This window comes from Mobula birostris, chromosome 21 (genome assembly GCF_030028105.1).
Source record: "Mobula birostris isolate sMobBir1 chromosome 21, sMobBir1.hap1, whole genome shotgun sequence".
Lineage (NCBI taxonomy): Eukaryota > Metazoa > Chordata > Chondrichthyes > Myliobatiformes > Myliobatidae > Mobula > Mobula birostris.
This window is the reverse complement of record NC_092390.1, coordinates 38,075,757-38,100,786: the sequence shown is the minus strand read 5'-3', so window position 1 is coordinate 38,100,786 and position 25,030 is coordinate 38,075,757. Positions and strand designations below refer to the sequence as shown.

General features: G+C 41.0%; 1 protein-coding gene across 4 annotated transcripts in view; it reads right to left on the bottom strand.

The window, feature by feature from the left end:
* The window catches only part of LOC140185737 (myoferlin-like), a 267,873-nt gene that overhangs the window by 173,679 nt on the left and 69,164 nt on the right, over window positions 1-25,030 (bottom strand). For 3 of the 4 annotated variants that reach the window (XM_072239327.1, XM_072239329.1, XM_072239330.1), the window contains exons 13-19: window positions 23,221-23,324; window positions 23,049-23,117; window positions 15,787-15,830; window positions 12,072-12,154; window positions 7,724-7,759; window positions 3,813-3,937; window positions 1,260-1,373 (exon numbers count right to left, since the gene is read on the bottom strand). In XM_072239327.1, coding sequence (XP_072095428.1) covers window positions 1,260-1,373; window positions 3,813-3,937; window positions 7,724-7,759; window positions 12,072-12,154; window positions 15,787-15,830; window positions 23,049-23,117; window positions 23,221-23,324 — 575 coding nt within the window. The remainder of the gene's footprint in view (window positions 1-1,259; window positions 1,374-3,812; window positions 3,938-7,723; window positions 7,760-12,071; window positions 12,155-15,786; window positions 15,831-23,048; window positions 23,118-23,220; window positions 23,325-25,030) is intronic. The other variant, XM_072239328.1, reaches the window with a different exon arrangement.

Genomic DNA, 25,030 nt, shown 5'->3' with positions numbered 1-25,030 from the left:
AAGGAAACTTTCAGAAAGGATGAATATTGTTTAGTATATCAGTAACTGTTTATACTTGGAATAGTTTTATGTACTCAGAGAAGTTAGCTTTATAGCATTGTGAACATGAAACTGAGGTCCAGGTCTTCAAAAGATGCTTTTAGACTGTTTGTGTTACAGGATATCTGAGGAACTATCATACATTTCTGAAGACACCCAAGTGGGAGAGAAACTTTATAAATGTGGAGAGCAGGTCAGGTTTATTCAGAATGGTGTAAGGAACATTAAGAAACTTGAAAGAAACATAGGGTAAACTAGATCCATTCCTCCAGCTTCAGTTTCTGCAAAGGACAACTTGTCTGCATCATTGTATTTTTTTTTAAGTTTACAGGAATTGTACCTGTTTTGGAAATGCTTAATCCTTTGATTTTAAGAACGCCTCGTGCTTCATGTGCTAGAAATGCTCTAGGTTTAGGAAATGGTTTGTAATTTGGAAGTGTTTAAGATAGAAATCCACTGAGTATTAAATGTATTTGAAGAGTGTTGTATGGATTCAAATGTGTATCACTGAAAATAAATGAACTGCATTTTAAACTACTTTGTTAGCTGGAAGTATCTTCTCCTTGGTAGGGAAACGGGACCCATTGCTCTAATGGTGGGGGTTAGCAGTTAAACTTGCTGTGGAGAATAAACAGGGAAGAAACTATTCTTTGAAGATTGGGTATTTATAGTATACTCTCCCTTCAGTGAAAGTACTCATGGCTATTTATATCCAATGGGCTTTTGAAGTCTGTGTTTGAGCTTAGAACTTCATGATCAGCAAACCCAATACCATGAGATAAGCTGCCCCATTGTACCACCCTATAAAGAGAAACTTTATAGGGTGCCAGCTTGCCAGTGGATACTACAACAGGCGGACAAACAAAAATTTGAAAAGGAATAGGATATTTCAGAACTGAAAATTAGATCACTTTTGTTAATACTACTATTGGTCAAACTATTTACCACTTGACAATTCAATGCCAACAAGGATCAAGATAAAACATACAAATTGAGAAGAGAAAAAGCAAATTCAAGAGTATTGTTTTTTCTGTCAAAGGGGATTGTCGAAGCAAGCAACATAAGCAACTTTTCCAGCTATCTTGGACAGAGTGAACTGGGATACAGAAAGTTAGTTCATGCTGATCTTGCAGCCAGAATCCAAGTTTTTATGATGGTGTTCATTAGAATGCTTTAAGACCAATGGATTTACGAAGAATAACCACTATTAATTAACTAACCTGTACAACCAAAACATCGTCACTTGGTATGTCTTCCACCTTCTTCTCTGGACTACCTTCAAGTTTAGTGATTAGTTCAACTAACAGTCGGCCACGATACGAAAGGCCCTCACCCTAAATGCAAAATAAAAATTGAGGATTTTGAGTGACAGTTCCCCCCCCCAACCTTCCCAAGCACTGAAATGGATCTGTCGTGACTGAAAATTCATAGCAAACCAGACATTCAGTTGACTGACTTTATCAGTGATTTGATGATCCATTGCCTGATCAATAACATGATGATCGCACTGACATCAGGTCAGCACCTAGTGAACAGCAAAGATCGGTGGGAACCGGGCCACTGTCTTCTTGTGATCTAACATAGGCACCGATTCATATTAACAACTGCAGATTCAATGGCTTGATTAGAAGTCACTTTTGCAAATAGCACTGCTGAAACTGTTCAGAATTTACTAGCATAAGTAACAGTAACGATAAGATTTTGGAGCGAGTTTGGCCATTCAGCCCATCGAGTCTACTCTGCCATTCCATCATGGCTGATCCCAGATCCCACTCAGCCCCATACACCTGCCTTCTCACCATATCCTTTGATGCCCTGACCGATCAGGAAGTGATCAACTTCCGCCTTAAATATACCCACAGATTTGGCCTCCACCACAATCTGTGGCAGAACATTCCACAGAATGACGACTCTCTGGCTAAAAAAAAAAATCCTCCTCGCCTCTGTTCTAAAAGGTTTCCCCCTCAATTTTGAGGCTGTGTCCTTTAATTCCACCATAGGAAACATCCTCTCCACATCCACCTCATCTAATCTTTTCAACATTCGGTAGGTTTCATTGAGATCCCCCTGCATTCTTCTAACTTCCAGTGAGTACAAACCCAAAGCTGCCAAATGCTCCTCATAGTTAACCCCTTTATTCCTGGAATCATCCTTGTGATCCTCCTCCGGACTCTCTCCAGTGACGACATGTCCTTTCTAAGATATGAGGCCCAAAACTGTTATCAATACCCCAAGTGCAGCCTGAATAGCATCTTATAAAGCCTCAGCATTATTGCCTTGTTTTTATATTCTATTCCCCTTGAAATAAATCGTAACATTGCATTTGGCTTCTTTACAACAGACTCAACCTGTAAATTAACCTGTAGGAGCCTTGTACAAGGACTCCTAATTCCCTCTGCACCTCTGACATTTGAACCTTCTCCCCATTTAGATAATCCATACTATTGTTCCTTTTACCAAAATGCATTATCATACATTTCCCAACACTGTATTCCATCTGTCATTTTTTTGCCCGTTCTTCCAACTTGTCTCAGTCTTGCTCCAATTGCAAGCCCTACCTACCCTCCACCTGTCTTCGCAACCTTTGTGACAAAGCCAATTCCATTATCCAAACCAGTGACAAACAGTGTGAAATTAGCAGTCCCAATACAGACCCCCGAGGAACACCACTAGTCACTGGCAGCTAACCAGAAAAAGCCACCTTTATTCCCACTCGCTGCCCCTGCCTGTCAGCCATTCCTCTATCCATGCCAGTAACGAAAAGAACCTAAACACACTCTCCAGAGTACGTTATCCGTCTACAGTACAATCTCCAAGAATGAACTGCTGAAGCTTTAAGGCATTGCTCAGGCAGCATTTGAACTATTTTGAGCAGCTTTGGGCCCTATACCCAAGGAAAGATACGCTGGCTCTGGAGAGGGTCCAGGGGAGGTTCTCAAGAATGGTCCTAGACATGAAAGGTTTAATACGAGTTGCCTTTGACGTCTCTGGGTTTGCACTCGATGGAGTTCAGAAGGATAAGGAGGCAATCTCATTGTAACCTACTCAACAATGAAAGACCTGGAAAGAGCGGACATGGAGAGGATGTTTCCAGTAGTAGGATAGCCTAGGATCTGAGAGTACAGCTTCAGAATAAAAGGACAGCCCTTGAAAAAACTGGTACAAGGAGGAACCTCTTCAACCAGAGGGTAGTGAATCTGTGGAATTCTTTGCCACAGAAAGCTGTGGAGACCAAGTTACTGGGTGCAATTAAGGCAGAGAAAAGTTCTTAACCGGCAAAGGAGTTAATATTTATGGGGAGAAAACAGGAGAATATGGTTGGAAAAAAGCACATGGGCCATGCTTGAAAGGCAGAGCAGATTCAATCGGCTACGGAGCCCAAGTCTGCTTCTATATAGTTATGTTCCAATTCTCTCCTTAATGCAGATCAGAACCCACTTCACAGATATCAATGAATCAGCAGAATCTTCCTGCATATTTCTTCCGTTGGATAAAAAGCTTCAATAGAAAGAGGAAAAAAAAAATAGCAAAATGGCACAAATAAGCACCATCAAGGTCACTTTATGTGGCTCCCACAGAGCAAGTTGTCACAAATGAATTGTTACGTGTCACAGGTCTTTTAAAAACTTACTGCTTCTGAGCTGAATACATTCATTTCTGCAGCTGAATACGAAGGAGCACAATAACGTACAAGCAGTTTTCTCACTTATATTATTAGGTAGCTTTACACATTGCAGTGAGATCAGAGAGCGAGTTAAAGAATTCTTACTAACCTTTCCAAGGTTCAAGTCTTCATAAGGATCCGGAAAGCCAGTAAATTCTCTGGGGCTCCCATAAAAGTTGATAAAAGCAGGGCCAAAAGCAGGAAGAAATCCTGCCGTTTCCTCTCCCGTTTCCTCTATCAAAGGACACAATGATCAGCAAGCCACCCTGGAATTTCTAGAGCATTCATTTAAAAAATTCTTCGTGCAAGTTAATTTGTTAGCATGTGCACAGATTGTCTAATTGTGCAGGTTGGGAGCAGTCAAATAGATTCTATGTAAGTAAATGAAGAAAAGACTCTCCAGATCTCAGCTATGATTTTACCAAACTTACTTTGACACCCTACTAACTACATTGGCAAGAAATCAAACAGAATGAGTACTGGGGAAAAAAAAATGAATAGGAACATACTCCCTGCACTACCCTGTAACCAAGTCTAAAAGGTAAACTCCTGAAGCAAACAGAGAGATAAATCATAATTTCACCCATTACTTTCAATCATTCCATTTCCTATCAGAGCACCTTCTAACTCAGTGAAGGTGGGGGTGGAAGGAAGTGTGATACATTTTCTGGAATCGTTAGCCTTCTGCTCTCCAGCTATCACTTCCAATAGCAGTGTGGGAAAGTAATGGCTTGTCCCCCACCCCCTTACAGCAGATGAAAGATCTGAAAGCCCTGGGAAAAACCTGAAGCAAGAATTCAAAAACAGAAAGTGAAATCACATAACCAGTTCCCAAGTACCTGCATTCAAATCAATGTAAACCCCCAAGTCTAAGTCTGAAGCCCAAAGGGGAAAACTTGAAGCAAAAAAATGTTTAAAAAACCAAAAATGCTTTAATGAAATAATTTAACCAGTACCCAAATATTTGCTTTAGTCACTATCAACCAAGTTTAACAGAAAATGCATAGCTTCATTGAGCAAGCAAATCTTGTGATGCTACCATAGAATTTTCACGAGAAGGATTAGACACAATTTACTTAAAATTCTAAAATCTGATTTTGAAATGCACGTGTAAAATGTGTATGGCCCAAGTTTTTCCGGATGCTGGACCTCGGTAATGGATCAAACCACTTTACAGGAGATTGAGGGCCTCTAGCGTGGATTTCAGCAAAATTGTTGGTGTTCTTAACCAAGAATGCAAATCCTTGTGGAAACCACCCAATTAATGGCATTCACTCACAAACATTTTGTACTGTATTCCACATGATAAATATACTAAAGGATGAGATATTAAAATCATTAATAGAGAAATCAGAACAAGTTAAAAGGCCTGAACAGATTAGATATGGAAAAGTTATTTCCCATGGTAGGGGATTCTAGGACAAGTGGGTACAACTTCAGGATTGAAGGACGTCCTTTTAGAACTGAGATGCGGAGAAATTACTTTAGTCAGAGGGTGGAATTTGTTGCCACGAGCAGCTGTGGAGGCCAAGTCATTGGGTGTATTTAAGGCAAAGATAGATAGGTTATTGATTAGCCAGGGTATCAAAGGGAATGGGGTGAAAGCAGGGGAGTGGGGATGACTGGATGAAGTGGATCAGCCCATGATTGAATGGCGGAGCAGACTCCATGGGCCAAATGGCCTACTTCTGCTCCTAAATCTTATGGTCTAAGTCAAAGCCTGCCAGGAGACGTTGTAAACTAGGGAGAGCAGATACATAAACAGAGACAACAGGGAATCTGCAGATGCTGGAAATTATGTGTGTTACATAAACAGAGATATACTTAAATCAGTACTGCCGTATCCCAAATTTAAAAATGACATTCTACGAAATAAATTAATGGCAGTTATAGCCAGAGGCAAGTGATTAAGTAGAAAGTATTTCTGTTAATGACCAAAAGCCTGGTGAAAACTTTAAGAAAAGTGATCTAAGAGTTACCTCAGGAAGATGCAGTCTTTGATTAATAACCCAAATAGTTAATATTAACTGTGTCTAATCCTGTAGTCTCTTAATTGTGCTTTTCAAAAAAATTGGTTTTTGTGGAAGAACAAAACTCAGCTAAGTATCATAAGCAGTTAATTAATGAACAAAATGGCTGCAAGCAATTATTGTGGCTTTAGGCCAAAGCATGCAGGATCAGTGTGCATTTTGCCAGCATGGTTTAATTCAATATTTCTAAATGGGGCAAGTCAGATTTTTTAAAAAATTGACAGAATAAATTTATGGTCAACAAAATTGAAATATATTCCTTTTTAAAAAATAAACAAGTGAAATGAATTAGTAGGAAGTTGAAGTTGAACAAGACTCAGTAAAAAAAAAATCTCAAGCATTTCAACAGACAATTGGCAAGGAGCTTCCCATGCATCTATTTTGAGCCAATGATGTACTAAATCATGATATTTGTCTTCATTTGGTCAGTATTAATAGCTGACATGAATTAAAGTGGTCTCTAGAATAACACATAGCATGTGCTATGCCAACCAAACTGGATTTGTCATTACCTTCACCATTTTTACAGTAAGTGGATTTCAGTTAATTAGGCCATTGGTTACTTGGGGCAGCCACTTATTTCGGACAACACTTAAAGAACAAAAACTAATCCAGAAAATAGCCAAGATTCCCTTTGTTTATGTGGGATACTCGGCCGCTTAACTGGGACAGAAGACTCTTGTCAAACAGTTTCTAACTGGCATCAGTCGCGTACACTTTTGTGGCCATTAGACCACACTGTGCTTAGGGTAAACAGTTTTAAATAACGCCAGTTGCATGCTTTTTGTGTTCAAAAGGCAGTGATTTTTGTGCTGGTGAGAAATAAGCAGCAAGACAATTCAGAACTGATTTGCTCACTGTGGTTTCCAGTATTCAGACTTGGAGATGCCAGAGATGACCATTAGACATTATGGAGCAAACAATTTTTAAATAGCTTCAAGTTGTGTGTTCTTGTGTTATATTATCCATTTGGGCTGATGGATGCCAATTCAAAAAGCAGTGATTTTTGATCATTTTGTTTTTTTATTTTGACTTGATGCAGGAAAGCAATGAAGATAGCCCATTATCTACACTGATTTAGTTCACTTCCAGTCAATCAAAAGAATACGATAGCGATTAATTCTTCCATCGATAACCATCAATTTCCATCGAAGACAGTTTTACAATACTGTAGTCGTACCGGTTATGTTAGAATTTGTTCCGCATTTCATTTAAACACAAAATCTGTTACTCAGTTAAATGGTGTTTTGTCTTCATTATGCCTTTTAACTACTTCCATGGAACTTTGGCTAATTGGGACAGCCGCTTAATGGGGCCAAACTGTACTGGTTCTGATGTGTCCCAGTTAACTGGAATCCACTGTATTTCTGTAACATTCGTAAAGTAAAAATACTGACGTGATCAAGCACTCAACTCCTAAATGTCATGCAGTTGGAAGCATGCATTGTGGAGGGGTTCACTTGGCTCTGGCTAGTTGACCAAGATGCTGGAAGGCTGCCAATAATAAACAACTATTACACCATACAGAGTTACCACGCCCAGCCGTGGAAAAGAAAAACAAGGAGAGGAATAAAACAAATGATTATTGTTTGGTGGTACATAGCTTAAAACAAGAAAAGCTGCCAAGTTATATTTAGTTTCTTTTTTCAATTGCAGTGCCCGCACTTTAAAGCAAGACATTCAGGAGGTTATAACCTTACCAGCTAAATGCACATTTGAACCTACAACAAAATCTGAAATGTTAGTTGCTCACATTTTTAGGAGTCTTTCACACAAAAGGAAAAAAGAAGTTTGCCAAGCTAGCTAAACAGCTCAAGTCCAGTAGCCATGTGTGAAAACATCCACTGCCAAATATCTTCGCATTATTTGTTATGGAGGCAAATTTACCTAACTCAGCAATGAACTCTGTATATGCCAGATCATTACCCTGTTTCACACTAAAATGTTATATTTGGCAGTGGAAGTTCAAAGAATAGACCAAGAAATGAACCTTCATTTGCTGGAGGAGCCCCAGTTCCCTCATCATCTGGATTGTAGGGAAACAAAAACAAGTTAGAACATTTCAAAATAAGTGTTATTAAACAGTTACAATATTGTAGATATTTACAGAGAACCAGTTTCATAATTCATTTCTACTGCAGCACCATGGAGTGCCGACATACCCATGCAAATCAGAAGGACCAGACTTCCATGCCCTTCCACACACAGGATGTGATACACATCGTGGAACCTTCAACCTCTAAGTTATTTGGGATGGTGTGGGTAACTTGCAAGTTGCTATTGCACTCTATCTGACAGAACAGGTATAACCTGACATGTAATTCACAGCAGAAGGGTTACTTAGGGATTCTGAAAAAAGACGATGTTTAGAAAGCAACAGACCCTGCTAAATAGCTAATTCGCCTAACTGGTACTCCAAATGCAGTTAAAATAAAAAGCATAGGAGTGATTTATCAGAATTGTCTTTGATACAAACAGGTCAGAAAAGTTTGTTTTTACTCCATTTCATTGAGATACAGCACAGAATAGGCCCTTCCAGCACTTCAAGCCACATTGCCCAGTAACTCCAACCAATTTAATCCTGGATAATTTGCAAAAATGACCAATTAGCCTACCAACCGGTAATTCTTTGGATTGTGGGTGGAAACCAGAGTACCCAGAGGAAACCCTCATGATCACGGTGAGAACGTACAAACTCCTTATAGGCAGCAGGTGGGAATTGAACCTGGGACAGTCCACATTAGGGTGGTGACTCCTCATCTGTTCTTCAGTCCAAGCAAAGGCTCTTGATTTGAAACAATTGGCTACCCTTTTCCCTTGACCAATTCTGCGCAACTTCCTAAATTCCTTATTTTTTTCTCCAGATCCCAGCATCTCAACTCTCTTGTGTTTCTCAGAAATGTACAATACTGGATTATGACGACTAGATACCTACCAATCTTATCTACATCACAGCTAAAGAGAACAGGACCCTGAGGCATAGAGCAGAATTGGGCCATCCGGGTCTGCTCTGGCAGTCAATCGTGGCTGATTTTCACCTCTCAACCCCATTCCTCAGTTTTCTCCCCATAACCCTTGACACCATTACTAATATAAAAAAAACCATTGAACTCTGCTTTAAGTAAATCTGATAACTTGGCCTGTACAGCCAGATTCACCACCCTCTGGCTAAAGAAGTTCCTGAGCTATTCTAAAGGGTTGTCCTATTCTTCTGAGACTGTGCCCTCAGGTTCTAGACTCTCCCATTACTAGAAACATCCTCTTCAACTCCACTCTATCCAAGTATTTTAATATTCAGTAGGTTTTAATAAAATCCACACACCTAGCCTCTTAAGCTCCAGGGAGTACAGGCCAACAGCCATCAAATGGTCCGCATATGTAAACAAACCCTTTCATCCCCCAAGTTATTCTCCTAATCTTTCTCTGGAGCCTCTCTAGACTTGCATTCTTCCTTAGATACAGGGCCCCAAACTTCTCCAAATGTGATCCAATCAATGCATTATAAAGCCTCGGCGTTGCATTATTGTTTTAATATCCTAGTCCTAGGTGTGGTTGTAAAAAATGAATGCTAACATTGCAGTTGCCTTCCTTACTACAGAACTAATCTGCAAGTTAACCTTCAGGGAATCCTGCACTAGGACTCCCAAGTCCCTATGCACTTCTGAATTTTTTATTTTTATAGAAAATAGTCTACGATGTTTTTACATGAGTTAAAAAGGTTGTGCAAGTTGGAATTTGAATTGCATGCTCAATGGTGAACACTATAAAAATTTAACAGACTAGTTACACAAAGTTGTATGCAATTTTCTATGATTTAAAAATGTTCCCCATTAATTTTCTTCAGAATCATGGGCAAAAACTTCCATCTGAGCTTCTCATGTAAGGCCACAGATAAATATATACCATCATAACATTAAGGTTTTGAGGATTCTAATATGAGTAGGTCACATACCATGATGGGATGTTCCTAGTGAGCACTGGAGGAACAAATGGACCTTTGTGTACAATGCCCAAAGATGCCTGAAGGTGGCAGCACAGTTCAACAAGAAGGTAAAAGTGACATACGAAATTCTAACCTTCATTATTCACAATATAAATTAAGAGCAGGAGCTCACTGTACACGTTTATAAAACATGGCTAGCCCACAACTGGAAATTTAAGTACAGTTCTGGCAACTGCACGAAAGGACAGAATTATACTGGAGAGGAAGCAGACGAGATTGACCAGCACGTTGCCTGGGGTGGGACATTTCACGTGCAAGGAAAGATATTAAAGCAAGGTTTCCCCATGGCAGAGGTATCCAAGACCAGAGATTGGGTGGGGATGGGGGTTAGGAGGAGGCTGGACAGGTGTGGTTGTAAAAAAAAAGGAAAGGGAATCTGAGGAAGAGACAGGAAATGCAACAATATTTATGCATCTGGGTGATCACCCGACTTGCCAAGGCCTAATAAGCTATGAACAAAGTGCTGGTAAATATGATTAGAATAGATAGATACTTGATGGTTGGCATACCCACTGTAGGCCAAGAGGGTCAATTTCTGTGCTCTACACCTTTCTCTTAGCAGCTCAGAGTATTCCTTGATAACGTGGATTTGATGCAAGGCCAGAGTTCTGAAAGACCATCAACCAAAAACAATACCTCCATTTCACACTCACGGAGGCTGCTTGAATTGCAGAGCATCTCACTCATTGCCTATTATTTTCTTCCTGATGTAACCCAAGACTGCCAGCATGATAAGGAGCACTGGCCTAGAAACGTTAGCTCCCCCAGAAAGATGCATAGTGAGCCACACTAGGAGGGTGCAATAATTTTTGGTTGTTTGCCTCCTGCTGGAAACTCCTAACAACAAGGCATGAAAATTTCTGTTTCAAAACATGGCACTCAGACTATGAAACAAGGATGTGAAGGAATGGTGGCAGCGTCAGAAGCTGGCAGTGGTTGGTGAGAATTGTAAAGGTAGGTCGGAGGGTGGGCGGCAATGGCAATGCAGCAGAAGGAAAGCTGAGCTCTGATAATTGGGGATGGGGATCAAAGAGTGAACCTTGCCCTAATGGACAGTGGAGTGCAAAAATCAGGAAGTTGTCATGTTTAGTGAGATGGAACATGGCCTGAAGGAGAGGAGAGGTGAGGGAAGAGCAGTTCTGTGTTGCTGGGGGTGGGGAAGGTGGAAGTAAACAAACAGGCTGCCCAAGTTTCCATTCTCTGAAAGAAAACTGCATCAGGGTGTGAAGAGATGACTCAGATCGTCAAGCTTGGATCCAGATACAAAGAGAGCTGAAAATGCTTCGTAGTGAGCTTCACACCAGAAAGCAATTGAATTGCATAACAGCAGAAACACCTAAAATATTACAATTTTAAAATTAAACATTTATACTACATGATCAAAGGCACACTGGACAAATGATCCATTTTGTATTGCCTGGGAAACTTTGAGACCAGCAGGGAAACATACAAATTACTGTTTTCCACAGTTTTGTTTCAAAATTAACTAGAATGGACTCTTTCCAAACATGGTGGATTATGACAGAGAAGACCTGTAACCTTTGAACCTTATGATCCAACATGAAATATAAATGCAGCTTGTGATGTCTATCGAAAATAAATTGACAGTACCACACTATGGAAAAATATGTAACGGCACTCTAACCCATGATTTCTGGAAATTTGTAAAATGGACGATGAAGAGACTAAAAGAAATAAAAGGGAAATGTCAAAGCCGTGGCAACTTGACAAAGGATCTAGTGCTTTCCTGGCGTATATAGTGAATAAACTTTTCTTGGGCTTTTGGTGACAAACTCTGCCATCTTCATAGGAATAAAGATGATAGTTTGTCATTGAAACATCGGTTAAAATCAATACCTGTACCCGGTTGGAAGCCCGAGAAGAGTTTATTTGCCATGGCAACTTATTTGTAAATATTTCAATACAGTATTCCCCCTTCTCTTTTCAAAATCAGCATTAACTACATTGATACACATTCTACCTGCCAAATGACACTAGTCCAATTTCAGAAGCTAAGTAGACTTGGGCCTAATTAATACTTGGCTGGAAGATCACTGACATCAGGTGCTTAGGATTTAATGATAGGCGAAATGACACCAACTTGTTACTCTACGAATCCTCTATAATATAAACTACACTGAAGAATTTAACATCCCTCAATGATGGAGGCCACCTTTTGCCTTGCATCTTTTTGGAGAATGGTAACAGATTTTCCTTTACGCCTTTTTTGGTGAATGGTGACATTATAGCTTGACTGAAGCATTGTCAGATTTGGGAAGTTGAATTGTACATTAACAGCAACAGTACAATGAAAGGAGAAAAGAAAGGTACAAACCTTTAACTTCAACACCAGATGAAGCTATCTTGGAGAGGTAGAAAAATGCTGTCCCAATTGCATCATTTCCAGTCATCCGATCCCTAAAAGATGGTTATCAGGTTTTTAAATGTTAGTATTACTGCCTACATCACCAGATTCAAGAACAGCTTCTTCTCTCCAACCACTTGGTTTCTCAATGAAATGACAAAATCTTAAAATCAACACTAATACCACTCTGATCACTTTGCACTAGAATGGACATTCTGTTGTGTTTTTCCTCCCTTGTAAAAATTGTGCATAAGCTATGCTTAATCTATAAAATGCTGAAGGAACTCAGCAGGTCAGGTAGCATCTCTGGAAGGAAATAATCATTCGACATTTCGGGCCGAGATCTATCAAAGGATTCAAAGTCCAATTATTATCAAAGAATGTATAAATTATACAACCTTGAGATTTGTTTGCTTACAGGCAGTCACAAAGTAAGAAACCCAAAAGAACCCAATTAAAAACAATACAAACAATAAAAGCAAGCAACAGCATTCTGAACTGTGGAGAGAGAGGAGAACATCGTGGAAGAGCAAGCAGAATCGGCCCAACCCTTGCTTCCGGTCCCAACACCCTGCCTTTCCAGTCAGTCTGGGCTGGCATTTAAATCATCCAAACACTGGATCGTGTCTCGCACCAGCACCCAGCCGCAGTGACAGACACTGGGATTAGGCCTCACCGTCCAGCTCATAGCCATTCTTGACCTTTCCAAACTGGCTCTGAACTTAGAGTGATCCAACCTCACTCCCAGTTTAGATGGGCGGGCACCAAAACTCCTCCGCCTCGACTCCCCTCCAAATCGCTCATTCCAACTCCATCCCCATCATCGACACGACCTCTGACTCAGAAACCGTCTTGAACACATTGCATTCCAACATTGCAAAGCACTGGCATGGCTCATCGCTTAATACTGCCTCCTCCTCAGGACCCTCCTGATGCATTCAGAGCTGCTGAGCTCCTGCAGCATTCAGTGTGCTGCTCTGGATTTCCAACATCTGCAGAATCTCATGTTTATGCTTAATGTGCAAATGCCACTTACATGCTGCCTCGTGTCTCTGATGCAAGCGAGTTATTCATTTCACCCTATGCCTGTGTCCTTGTGCACGACAATAAATTTGATCTTAATTTTGGCAAAACCTGATTGCTGTCTTGCACTAGTTAGTAAAGAAGTCATTAGAAAGGCAATACTGATCAAGTATTTTCTCTGTCGCTGATGCATTTTATTGTTGTTTTACCTTGTACTGTGCAATGAACAAATCTGTATGAACAGTCTGCAGAACAAGCTTTTCACTATACCTTAGTGCATTTAGCACTGATAATACACTGGAATATCCAAACCTACTTGTGGTTAGCAGAGCCTGTTAAACGAGCCAGCTGCTGAACAATTCAATAGGCAGAATCATTAGAACAGCTCAGAAACTGTTGCAAAAAGAAAGCAGTTTCTGCTTTCATGCCATGATTGTTATGAGGTTTGACATCGATAAGTACTTTTAAAATACCACTTCCAAATTTGATTAAAAACTGGGGAATGGTAATCAAAAAGGGCCGAGGCTCACGGCTCTCAGTACAGTGATAGAACCGTCAGACTAGTAACAGAGAGGCCCTGACTAATAATACAGTTCAAAATCCACCATTTGGCGCTGGAATTAACATTCAGTTACTGGTCTAGAATTTCAAAAAAAGTTAGAACAAGGACCACAAGACATAGGAGCAGAATTACGACGTTCGACAAATCAAGTCTGCGCCGCCATTTGATCAAGGCTGATTTATTTTCCCTGAACCCCATTTTCCTGCCTTCTCTCCATAATCTTCAATGCCCTAATTAATCAAGAACTTATTAACCTCTGCTTTAAATATACCCAATGAGTTGGCCTCCACAGTTCCTGTGGCAATGATTTCCACAGATTTACCACCCTCTGGCTAAAGAAACGTCTCATTTCTGTTCTAAAGGGACAATCTTCTACACTGAGGCTGTACCCTCTGTTCTTAGACCCCCTCACTATAGAAAACATCATCTCCATGTTTCTAGGCCTTTCAATATTTGCAAGGGTTCAATGAGATCTCCCCCTCATTTTTCTGAACTCTAGCGAGTACATGCACAGCACAATGAAACTCGCCTCATGCATTAGGTGTGACTACAAAGGTACCAAGCCGTTCAATACCTACCTAGCTCGCAGGGTGAATATCAATATATTCGTCCCAGCTAGTCTATATGCAACTCCAAACCCACTTGTATATTCAACACTTTAATAAACGAAAACACGAGGAAATCTGCAGATGCTGGAATTTCAAGCAACACACATAAAAGTTGCTGGTGAATGCACCCCTCCCCCTCTCAAATCTCTTACTAGCTCTTCTTTCAGTTAGTCCTTACGAAGGGTCTCGGCCCGAAACGTCGACTGTACCTCTTCCTAGAGATGCTGCCTGGCCTGCTGCGTTCACCAGCAACTTTTATGTGTGTTACTTTAATAAACCACTACATTCACAGGCAATCAATGATGGGGACTACATGCCAACTTTGTGTACGACTTCCAGTCCCAAAAATAAGTGAAAATTGTCTTATTCAATGTTATTGGCAACAAGGATCATGGAATTCTAATACCATTGCAGTATATTTCATTCAGCAAGAGGGAACAAAGATGGAAACAAAAACACCCTAAAATTTAGTTTAAAAGAATGGTAATGATACACTGCTATAAGTAATATTTATATGGAGAACACAGTAGTCCATGCCATTTCTACCACACAATCAGAAATAGTTAAACATCTGCTCCATGCCAGTTAATGAGCATGTAATAGGTTACAGCTCAGAATCACCTGGTGAGCACATGTCACACACAATATTCAGCAACACTGAGTTCTGCTCCCAAACTGGTGACTAGTAATTATAGCTACACTAATGCATGCCCTTCAGCAGAATGTGGACTTACAATGACTGCACAGATCTGGGACTTAAGGATCAGTAATTGAACATGGGCAATTCCCTTTGGTACCCTTGGCCCTGGGCAGTTCATTTCAGCTTTTTTTTCTTTAATATATCATTCGATACTTGAAAATACAATTTAAGGACTTCCTGCTGCAGACCAGTGAGTCATCACGGGGAGAAGGAATTTCCTGAACAAGAACATTTTATCCATATTTGTAAACAATTGCAACTTGTTGCCTCCCTCCCCAACTCTGTTCATTAATCATTTTTCCTTTTCAGAATTCACACTCCCCCTCCTACCACTCAAAACAAATTTGGAAGTGAACAATTTAACAGACAAATTTGTTTATTTCTGATGGTCATTAAAGGAAAATGGCATACTCTCCACACCATAATAAATTGTGTCACTGAAAGATCAGCAATAAGAGAAAACTACACACTGGATTCCTTATGTACTGTAAAGTTCCTTATCTGTTTGCTTCTTGCAACATGCATACACCAGCAAGTAACAATCGCCTTCTGAGGCAATGAACTTATTGGAGCAAACCAACCTTTGAGTAAATGCAGAGTGCAGTAACTCTCCCTTAAGGCTGTGGTTTCCTGCCTCACCTCTTCTGTGCTTCCTTGTATTTCAGCATCAACTCCCAAAGCAACTTGGTCAAAGATAACTTGACCTCAATGCATTTTCACAAAATTACCAGCAGCTAATCATTCACATTAAAACCAACACGGAACGAATGAAAACTTTTCTTGCACACTCACCAATCGAAAATAGTCATGCGCAATTTCTCACACATGGACGGAAACTGCAAGACAAGAAAGAAAATTATACTATTACGTCTATTCTGCATTTATTATTGCCATCTTATTAAAAAAACAAATAGTTTTAACATTCATCACTGACCAGGTAACCAGTTAAACACATTTTGTACAAACAAGTTGACTCTTACTGCAGTACAAGCTATCTACCAATCTGATTCAAAAGCACAAGATTAGAAATCACATGTAGAATATTTTTAGAATACCAGATTCAGTATTTGAGAGGAAAATGGCCGTGGTCCAACCCATAGCAGAAATTATTCTGATTCTACCTCTACTCCTTTGAGATCATTTTTTCACCACACACCCAAAGTTCCATCGTCATTCATTGAAAGATAGCATAATTACATGAAGAGAAATCTTCCACTCATCCCATTGTGTTTGTGTCCTTTTCCAACCACATAGACTCCAGCATCAACCTGCAACTCCTCCTCTTGAGCCTTGTAATATTTTCTCCAATATGCATTCACCCAATGTCCGTTTTGCAGCAACGGAACATGCCTGCACCACTTCCACAACCGGTACATTCCAGATTCCAACCACACACTGCGAAAAAGTTAATGTCCTCTTAAATCATCCTCTATTTTATGCAAGCTCCAATCCTCAACCCCTCAAACTGCCCCACTCGCCACTCTGCTCAGATCCCACAATATTTTACCTACTTGATGAATTTTCCCCTCATTCCATCTGCAAAGGGTCTGAACACTCTAACATATTCTTAAAGTATAATCCTTTATCACTCAACTCTTTTCAGGACTCTCTCCTGTACCTTCACCTTTCCTTGGTGTTCTTTTCTAACATTTAGGCTCTCCTCCTGCATGGTTTATTAAAAGCAGTTTCTCAACTGTTCACTGCTCTGATGAAATGGCATCGATCCAAAGTGTCTACTTTCTATCATCGCATGTTTTGACCACCAGCTGAGTATTATGGGTTTTATTTCACATTTCCACATCTGAAGATGATTAGATAAGCTTTGTTTGTCATATGTACATCAAAACATACAATGAAATGCAATTTTTACACTGAGAATGTTGTCTGGAGCCAGCTACAAGTGTCACCATGCTTCCAGCACCAACATAACATATCCACAACTTATTAACCCTAATTTGCAAATCTTTGGAATGTGGGAGGAAACCAGAGCACCTGGAGGAAACCCACACAGTCATGGGAAATATATATAAATTCTTACAGACAGCAGTGGGAATCGAACCCTGAACTTACAGATGGTGCTCTAAAGCATTATGCTAACCACTACACTACTGTGCTGCCCTGACATCTGAAGTATTTAGCCTATGATCTTGTCCTTGCTGGAAAACCAATGAACTTGAACAGGGCAGGAGTCATTGGCAATTTCAAAGACAGTTGATGCTGAGATACATCCTAGAATGCACTGGGACACATCAGAGATGCAACCCGGGGTCATCAGGTGTTTTGGGTCTTCCAACATCAGATGCTCTCGCCCAGGTGACCCAGTCAGGGTTGATCAGGCCCTGGCTTGTGTCCCAGCAGCATTAGTCTATGGGTCACCTCTTGATCCATAGCCTCCTGCAGGCACACTTGGCAGCCTCTTTGACGGCCCTGATGGCTCTTCTCTTTGTAGCCCCTGTTAAGCCGAGAAGAGAGCAAGTTCTGCAGAGTGGGCAGCCAGCAAAAACCTCTCCACTTCCCCTCTATTGGCTCACAATGTGCCCTCCACCCCTGTCTCTGGCACTACTCTACCAGCTCCTGGCATTTGACCTTCTCATGCTCAAACACCTCCTCAATCCAGTCTTCCAACGGCACTACCAGCTCTACCATGACCACCTGCTTCGAGGTTTCTGACAGAATGACCATGTCAGCCCTCAGTGATGATGATGCAATAAAGTCAGGGAACTTAAATAGCTTGCCAACGTTGACTTTTAGTTGCCAGTCAGACCCCATGGCTAGCAAGTCTGCTGCTGATCTAGGTGGAGACCGTGATTTGTCTTCGGCTTTGACAAAGGGTCAGGCTTTCTGGGTGGGCAGAGGTGCTTACTGTGGTTAATGGCCAAGGAGATATTTTCAGCCACTGCCTTCAGCAGCTGATGCCAGCCGGTAGCAGCCTTCTCCAAGGGCTTTTGGGATATGTTCCAGGGTCACTCTGCCAGGGCAGAGAGGACATGATGGTGCCTAGCTTTTACCCCAAGAAAAAAGGTTCACTGGACTAGGCAGGATGTTGTACACAGCCTGAGTCATGAACTTGATGTGCTGTGGTTCTGCCTACCAGATGTTGGGCCAGATGTTCTGTTTTCGCACACCCTCCCACCTCGTCCAAACTCCCTGCTGCTACAAGCGCACCATCCTGGTTGTACGCACTTCCTTGACAACCACTTGCACCTCTTCCTGGACCACTTTGCGTCTGTCCCTGCCCCGGGCCGTATTGAAGCACTTCCTTGACAACCACTTGCACCTCTTCCTGGACCACTTTGCGTCTGTCCCTGCCCTGGGCCATATTGAAGGGAAGCTGTCCAGCCCCTCCTGACCAGACACCACTGTCCCCACCAGATCCCTGTGCCTCAGACGTGACTCGGCCACCTCCACTGCATCCTGGGCCCTGCATTTAACTGCTTGTCTGGACCTTGGGGGTCGCTGGAATCTCTGAACTGCAGTCATTCCCTTCTATGGGAAACCATAAACTCTTTGTTCAGGCTACTGAAGGGAAGCTACAGTTTATTCCTCTCTCTGTACACAGCAATGCTGCTCAGGCTATGGGGAGGCCCAGCCATCTTCAAAGGTAGCCATTGATCTTCCTTTCAAGAGTCTTGTCCTCATGTACTTCATGTACCAGCCCTGGCCAGAGGATGCAGGGGAGAATGCCAAGCTGGTGGATTCAGGGCTTGTACTTGCCAGGTAAGCCTGACATGTCCACACTAGTGAGGCAAACTTCTAATTCTTGGTGATCTTCTGGATGGCATCCACATCTCTCAGGCTGCAATCAATAATAGTCACGCTCCAATAGTTAAAGCCAACAGTCTGAACTGTTGAATGTGAAAGACACATTAGCCAAAAGATACACTGGAAAGTACACTTGTCAAAGGTGACCTTGTGTATTAGGATAGTATGCCATAACCAATACAGTTAATTGAATTCATCTAGACACAACATGATGAGTAACTTGTATGATGCTATGAGTCTGTGATGCTGCTGCAAGTTTCTCTCTTGCACCTGTGCATCAATTTACTTGTGCAGTTGGCAATAAATTCAACTTTGACTTGTGTTCAAACATGATGAAGCATCTAACAATCCCCATCAAATCTTGTCTACAAAGAGCTTGCTTGTTCAATTTTTGAGAAGATGGAACAAATGCTAATGATATTGACTGAAGGCCAGCATGACCTGAAAGTGAAAGGGACATGTAGCTCTGAGAAATATTCAGAATAGCAAACATCTCCTCCACAATCTCCCTCAGCACAGGCGCCCCACAAGGCTGTGTGCTTAGCCCCCTGTTCTACTCGCTTTACACTTACTACTGTGTGTCTACGCACAGCTCCAAAGCCATATTCAAACTTGCTGATGACACCACTGACATTGGCTGAATCAAAGACGGTGACGAATCAGCACACAGGGAGAGAGACTGAAAACCTGGCTGAGTGGTGCCACAACAACAACCTCTCACTCAACGTCAGTAAAATCAGGAAGTTGATTATTGACTCCTGGAGGAGGAAACCAGAGGTCCATGATCAATCCTCACTGGGGGAATCCGATTTGGAGCGGGAAGGCAACTTTAAATTCCTAGGTGTTATCATTTCAAAGGGCTGAGCATGCAAGTGCAATTACAAAGAAAGCACAGCAGGGCCTCTGCTTCCTTAGGAGCATGTAGAGACTGAACATGACATATAAAACTTTAACAAATTTCTATAGCTGTGCAGTGGAAAGTACGTTGACTGGCTACATCACAGCTTATACAGAAAACACCGTGAATGGAAAATCGTACAAAAAGTAGTGGATACAGCCGGTCCACCAGAAGTTAAACCCTCCCACTATTCACAGCACATCTACATGGAGTGTTGTTGAGGGAAAGCAGCATCTTGCATCAGGAACCCCACCACCCAGGACATGCTCCCTCCTCGCTGCTGCCATCAGGAAGGTGGTACAGGAGCCTCTGGACCCTCACTACCAGGTTCAGGAACAGTTATTACCCCTCAACCGTCAGTCTCTTGAACCAAAGGGGATAACTTCACTCACCTCATCACTGAAATGTTCTCACAACCTATGGACTCACTTTCAATGACTCTTCATAGTCAGAATATTTATTGCTTATTAATGTATGTTTTCTTTCTGTTTGTATTTGCACAGCTTGCTGTCCTTTTGCGCACATTGGCGTGGTGTTTCATTGATCTACTATGCTTATTGGATTTACCAAGTATGTCCGCAAGAAAACGAATCTCAGCAATATACAGTAGATGGCGACATATATGTTCTTCGATAATAAATTTACTTTGAACTTTGATCAATAAAATTAAAGATGCACAGACTTAAGACAACCAGCAACATAGAATTTAATATTGTATCAATGACAAATCCAAATTAATCAGCAGCAATCTAAATTAGAAGTCTCCTCACAGGTGACATACCCAATGCTATAACTAAAGCTTACTCAAAAGCAGAATACGGTGTGACAACAGACCAAGTTATCAGAAGGTTGATGCCGATAAGAGAGTTAAGAGAGAGACAGATGGGGGAAACATTCAAAATGCTAATCAGAGAGAGACGAGAGAGATTAACGAAAAGAGACACAGTTCCGAGTATTGTTTAGACCGGTTGCTTTGAATCTGAACTGTTTGAAGTTTGATGGACAGGTGATACCCCAGCAGGGGGATAAAAGGAACAGGTTCGCTAAGGCAAGCGACACACCATGACACGACGAGGTAACAAGACCCTGGAAGTGCGGTGCCCCCCCCCCACAAGATGGTGGGAGTTTTGGAGGTCTGATCGCGGGACCGACCATAGACGCACAGGGTGAAAAGGCACGATCGGCGGGAACCTGGTGTGTGTGTCCACCCTTGCCTGGGTGCCGGGTTCACCGCAGAAGAACAACCGTATCCGGAACGGAGGGGTCACAGTCGGTGACCTCAGAAGACATTACAAAGGGCTTGCCCGAAAGCTAACTGCGAGGAATATCAAAGGTCTGTTGAATCCGATTTGAATATCATATCATTCGCTCTCTCTCTCTCTTTCCCCCCCAATGGCACAACAGCGATTACTGCGAACTGAACTAAACTGAACTGTGTGTCACTTGAGACTGATCATTTTACCCCTAGACTGCGAAAGAGCTTGATCGATTCCTATTATCCTAGTTTTGTGTACATGTGTTTTATCATTGCTAACCCGTTGCATTTATATCCTTACGTTTAGAGTACTGTGTTACTTATTTCTTTAATAAAACTTTCTTAGTTCCAGTAATCCAGACTCCAACTAAGTGGTCCATTTCTGCTGGTATGGCAACCCAGTTACGGGGTACGTAACAATGGTAAATAAAAATCTAATCAAAACCTCCTGAAGTAGATCAAATCAGTTGTGTACTAGATCATAACTATGAAAATTACATAACTGATTTGATGACATTCACATTTTTACTCCACTTGCTTTTAGAACACTAATCGCTCAAATAATGAGCGGCAAAAATGTAAACAGGAAGGATAATTGCAGGTATTTGCAGGTATTGTGTGAAAACATTTCCACAAGGACCCTGGTTTTGGATTTGATATTAAACTTTGTTAGCCACAGCCAAGTGCTATTTCATTATTTGCATACAATTACAATTATGGTATGATCACCAATTATCAGAGTTGCGATCTTTATTTAGGATAGTTTCTGCTTGGTGATTAATACCGATGAAGAAATTCCTTAACTAGGTTAGCAATCCACTTGCATCAAATATAATTTCAGATCAAATATAGAATTGAAGGTAAAATAAAGCAGTGCTGAACACAAAGCCAACATCATGTAAAATAAAAGCGTTCAAAATTAGTCTCAAGTCAAGCAGATTGAGAGGATGCCAACTTTTGGAATGCATTCCTACCAACGGATGGGATGGGTAGAGCTCCTATCATTACACAGCACTAATTATGTTGATAGGAAACTTAACAATAATATTCTTTGGAAAGAAGCATAAAAGGACATGTTACTGCACATTCAGCAACAAGCCACTTTCGGAACCTGCTGCTGCTGATGTTTGACTACTTGTGTTAGATCCTCTTCAAATATTTCAATCTCAATTTACTCTTTACTGATGGGCACTGCCTTTGTAACCTAATCGTGTTGTATTTATGCTGTTCTTTCTTGGCAACACTAACGTGCCGGGGGGGAGGTGTAAAGACTTGCAATTCATCTATAAGAGTTTACATATGCAATGTCTGGTGTAAATATGAACAAGGAGATTATGCCAAATGACAGAACCCATGACATCAATCTGGGAACTTAAATACACGCACCTAGAATGTAACAAGTATTCTGAAAAACCTTATTGTTTCATCTAGAATATACAGTACTGTGAAAAAGTCTTAGGCACATATAAAAATTCTGTACAGCAAAGGTGCTTTCAAATATAATGACTTGAAAAGTTTCTAAATATCAAAAAATGTATCATGAAGAGCAGTAAACAGTAAAAACTAAAATCAAATCACTATTTGGCGTCACCACACTTCGCCTTTAAAACTGCATATTTGGTACACTGTGCAGTTTTATAGGAGAATCAGCAGGTAGGTTGTTTCAAGCACCTTGGGAGAGCTTGTCACAGTTCTTCAGCAACTTTGGCTGTCTCACTCACTTCTGTCTCTCCAGGTAATGATGTTGTGATCAGGGCTCTGTGGAGGCCATACCATCTGACACACCATATCAAAAAATTTAGGGTGCGTAAGACTTTAGCACAGTACTATACAAATTGATTGTCAGGTGCAAAAGCACAAAGATCTAAAGAATAATATGTGAATATTCATTCCCTTCCTGTCATAATGGTATCATATTTCGTATAGCATTTAATTTGCACATGTGAAAAAATGTTACAGACATAAATCCATTTTGTGGATGCTAAGTTCTTTCCAGAGTTCCCCATGCCCATTTCTAAAATACTTACTGACAAAAAGCATGAAATCACAAAAAAAACATGACTCAAAAATGGACATGACCACTGACTCAACATGATCAACTCAAAGCAATTACAGATTATAAAATGAAACAGATCCTACCTTGACTTGAAGATTGAGGATTTGGTTCCACTCTGGATTTGCGTTCTTTTCAATTATTTTTGTACAAAGCTTAAATGAGAAGAAAAAGCCAGTATTACAGCTGGAAGGCAATTTGCAGCGTTTAGAAATTCTATAATGACATCGCTGAATATGGGGATGGGTAGATTCTCACTCTTTTTCCTGCAAAGTTAACTTCCACAAATGGATCCACAAGGTTTTTCTTGTCAGTTCCTGCTCCAAACAGTGACTTCACACTTTCTGCAAAGGCATCGTCCACTAAAACGGAGTAAAGCAAGCAGCAAAATTATGTCACTACAATGTTACTTGAGCGCAATAAACTCAAGTAAACCCAGATACAAAATTTTAATTAGCAAATACAAGGTTAAACAGACTAAATCTTGAACACTAGAGATGCTGCCTGGCCTGCTGCGTTCACCAGCAACTTTGATGTGTGTGGCTTGAATTTCCAGTATCTGCGGATTTCCTCGTGTAGACATTCCCAAACTAAGATGATATGGTAAAGTTAAAATCAGGCACGGATCAAAGAGATTAGACCGTACCAAGCAATTTGGCAACTTGAAGCTGCAGAGAGAGCAAGATGGGTTGGGAAGAGAATTGTTAAGTATACAAGGCAACATTGGCCCTATATAACAGCTCTGTGGCAGACTTCTTTTCAGTAGCCAATATAAATTGAAGAGTTGAGAAGACATTTAGGTGGTAATGTACATTTGAAACTCAAGGACAGCAAGGTAAAATGCAGAAAATGGATTCATTTCTAAGGAAGGGGCTGTAGATTAGGAAGGGTTTGGATGGGGCTGTAGAAATGCTCAATACTAGCCAGCACTGGATGCAAGAAAGGTGCTACTGCTGGTCTAGAGCTGGGATGAGGCAGCTGGAGGACAGGGGCAAGATAAACAGGTGCAACTCTGGAAGACAGTGTGAGAATATCAAATCAACTCTGTGACAGGAATGACTAGGTAGCCTAGCAGGTTAAATTTACGATGTCAATAAAAAGTAAGTTGTAAAATTAGTCAGCTCCATCATGGATACTAGCTCCATAGTATCCAAAACATTTTCAAGAAGCGGTGCTGCTGGAAGGCAGTGTCTATCGTTAAGGAGTCCCACCACCCAGGACTTGCCCACTTCTCATTGTTACTGTCAGGAAGGAGGGTAGAGGAGCCTGAAGGCACACACTCAGCAATTCAGAAACAGCTTCCTTCCCTCTGCCATCAGAACTCTGAATGGACATTGAACACATGAACACTACCTCACTACCTTTTTTTTAAAATTCTGTTTTTTCACAACTTATTTTAATTCAATAATATACATTTATAATTACTGCAATTCAGTTTTTTTCTATATTTATCATGTATTGCATTGCACTGCTGAAGCAAAGTTAACAGAGTTAACAAATTTCACGACATATGCTGATAAACGTGATTCTGATTCCGAGTAACAGAGCTGCTTTCAACCCCTGTTGGATCCACATTATCAGTGAGCTAATTATGCAAAGCCCTTGAGTTCTGAGGATACCAAGTGTGAACTACGTTCAAATGGGCCAACATATTGCTGCAATTACAAAAGGAGGCCGTTGGTGGCTATATTTCATTAGGAGTTTGAGGTGGCTTAAGGCTGATTTATACTTGTGTGTCAAATGTACGCCGTAAGTACGGCGTAGCTGCGAACCCTACACTGAACACAGTCAGCTCCCCATGAGCACTTTCCTCCCCAGCAGAGAACATCCTGAAAAGGTGCAGCGTTACCCATCATTAAGGACCCCCATCACCCAGGATGTGCTCTCTTCTCATTACTGCCAGAGAGAAGGTACAAGAGCCTGAAGACACACACCCAGCATTTTAGGAATGGCTTCTTCACCTCCGCCAACAGATTTCAAAATGGACAATTAACACTACTTCATTATTTTTGTTCCACTTAATTTAATTTTAAATATATTAAACTTCACAACATATGTTGATCTAGGT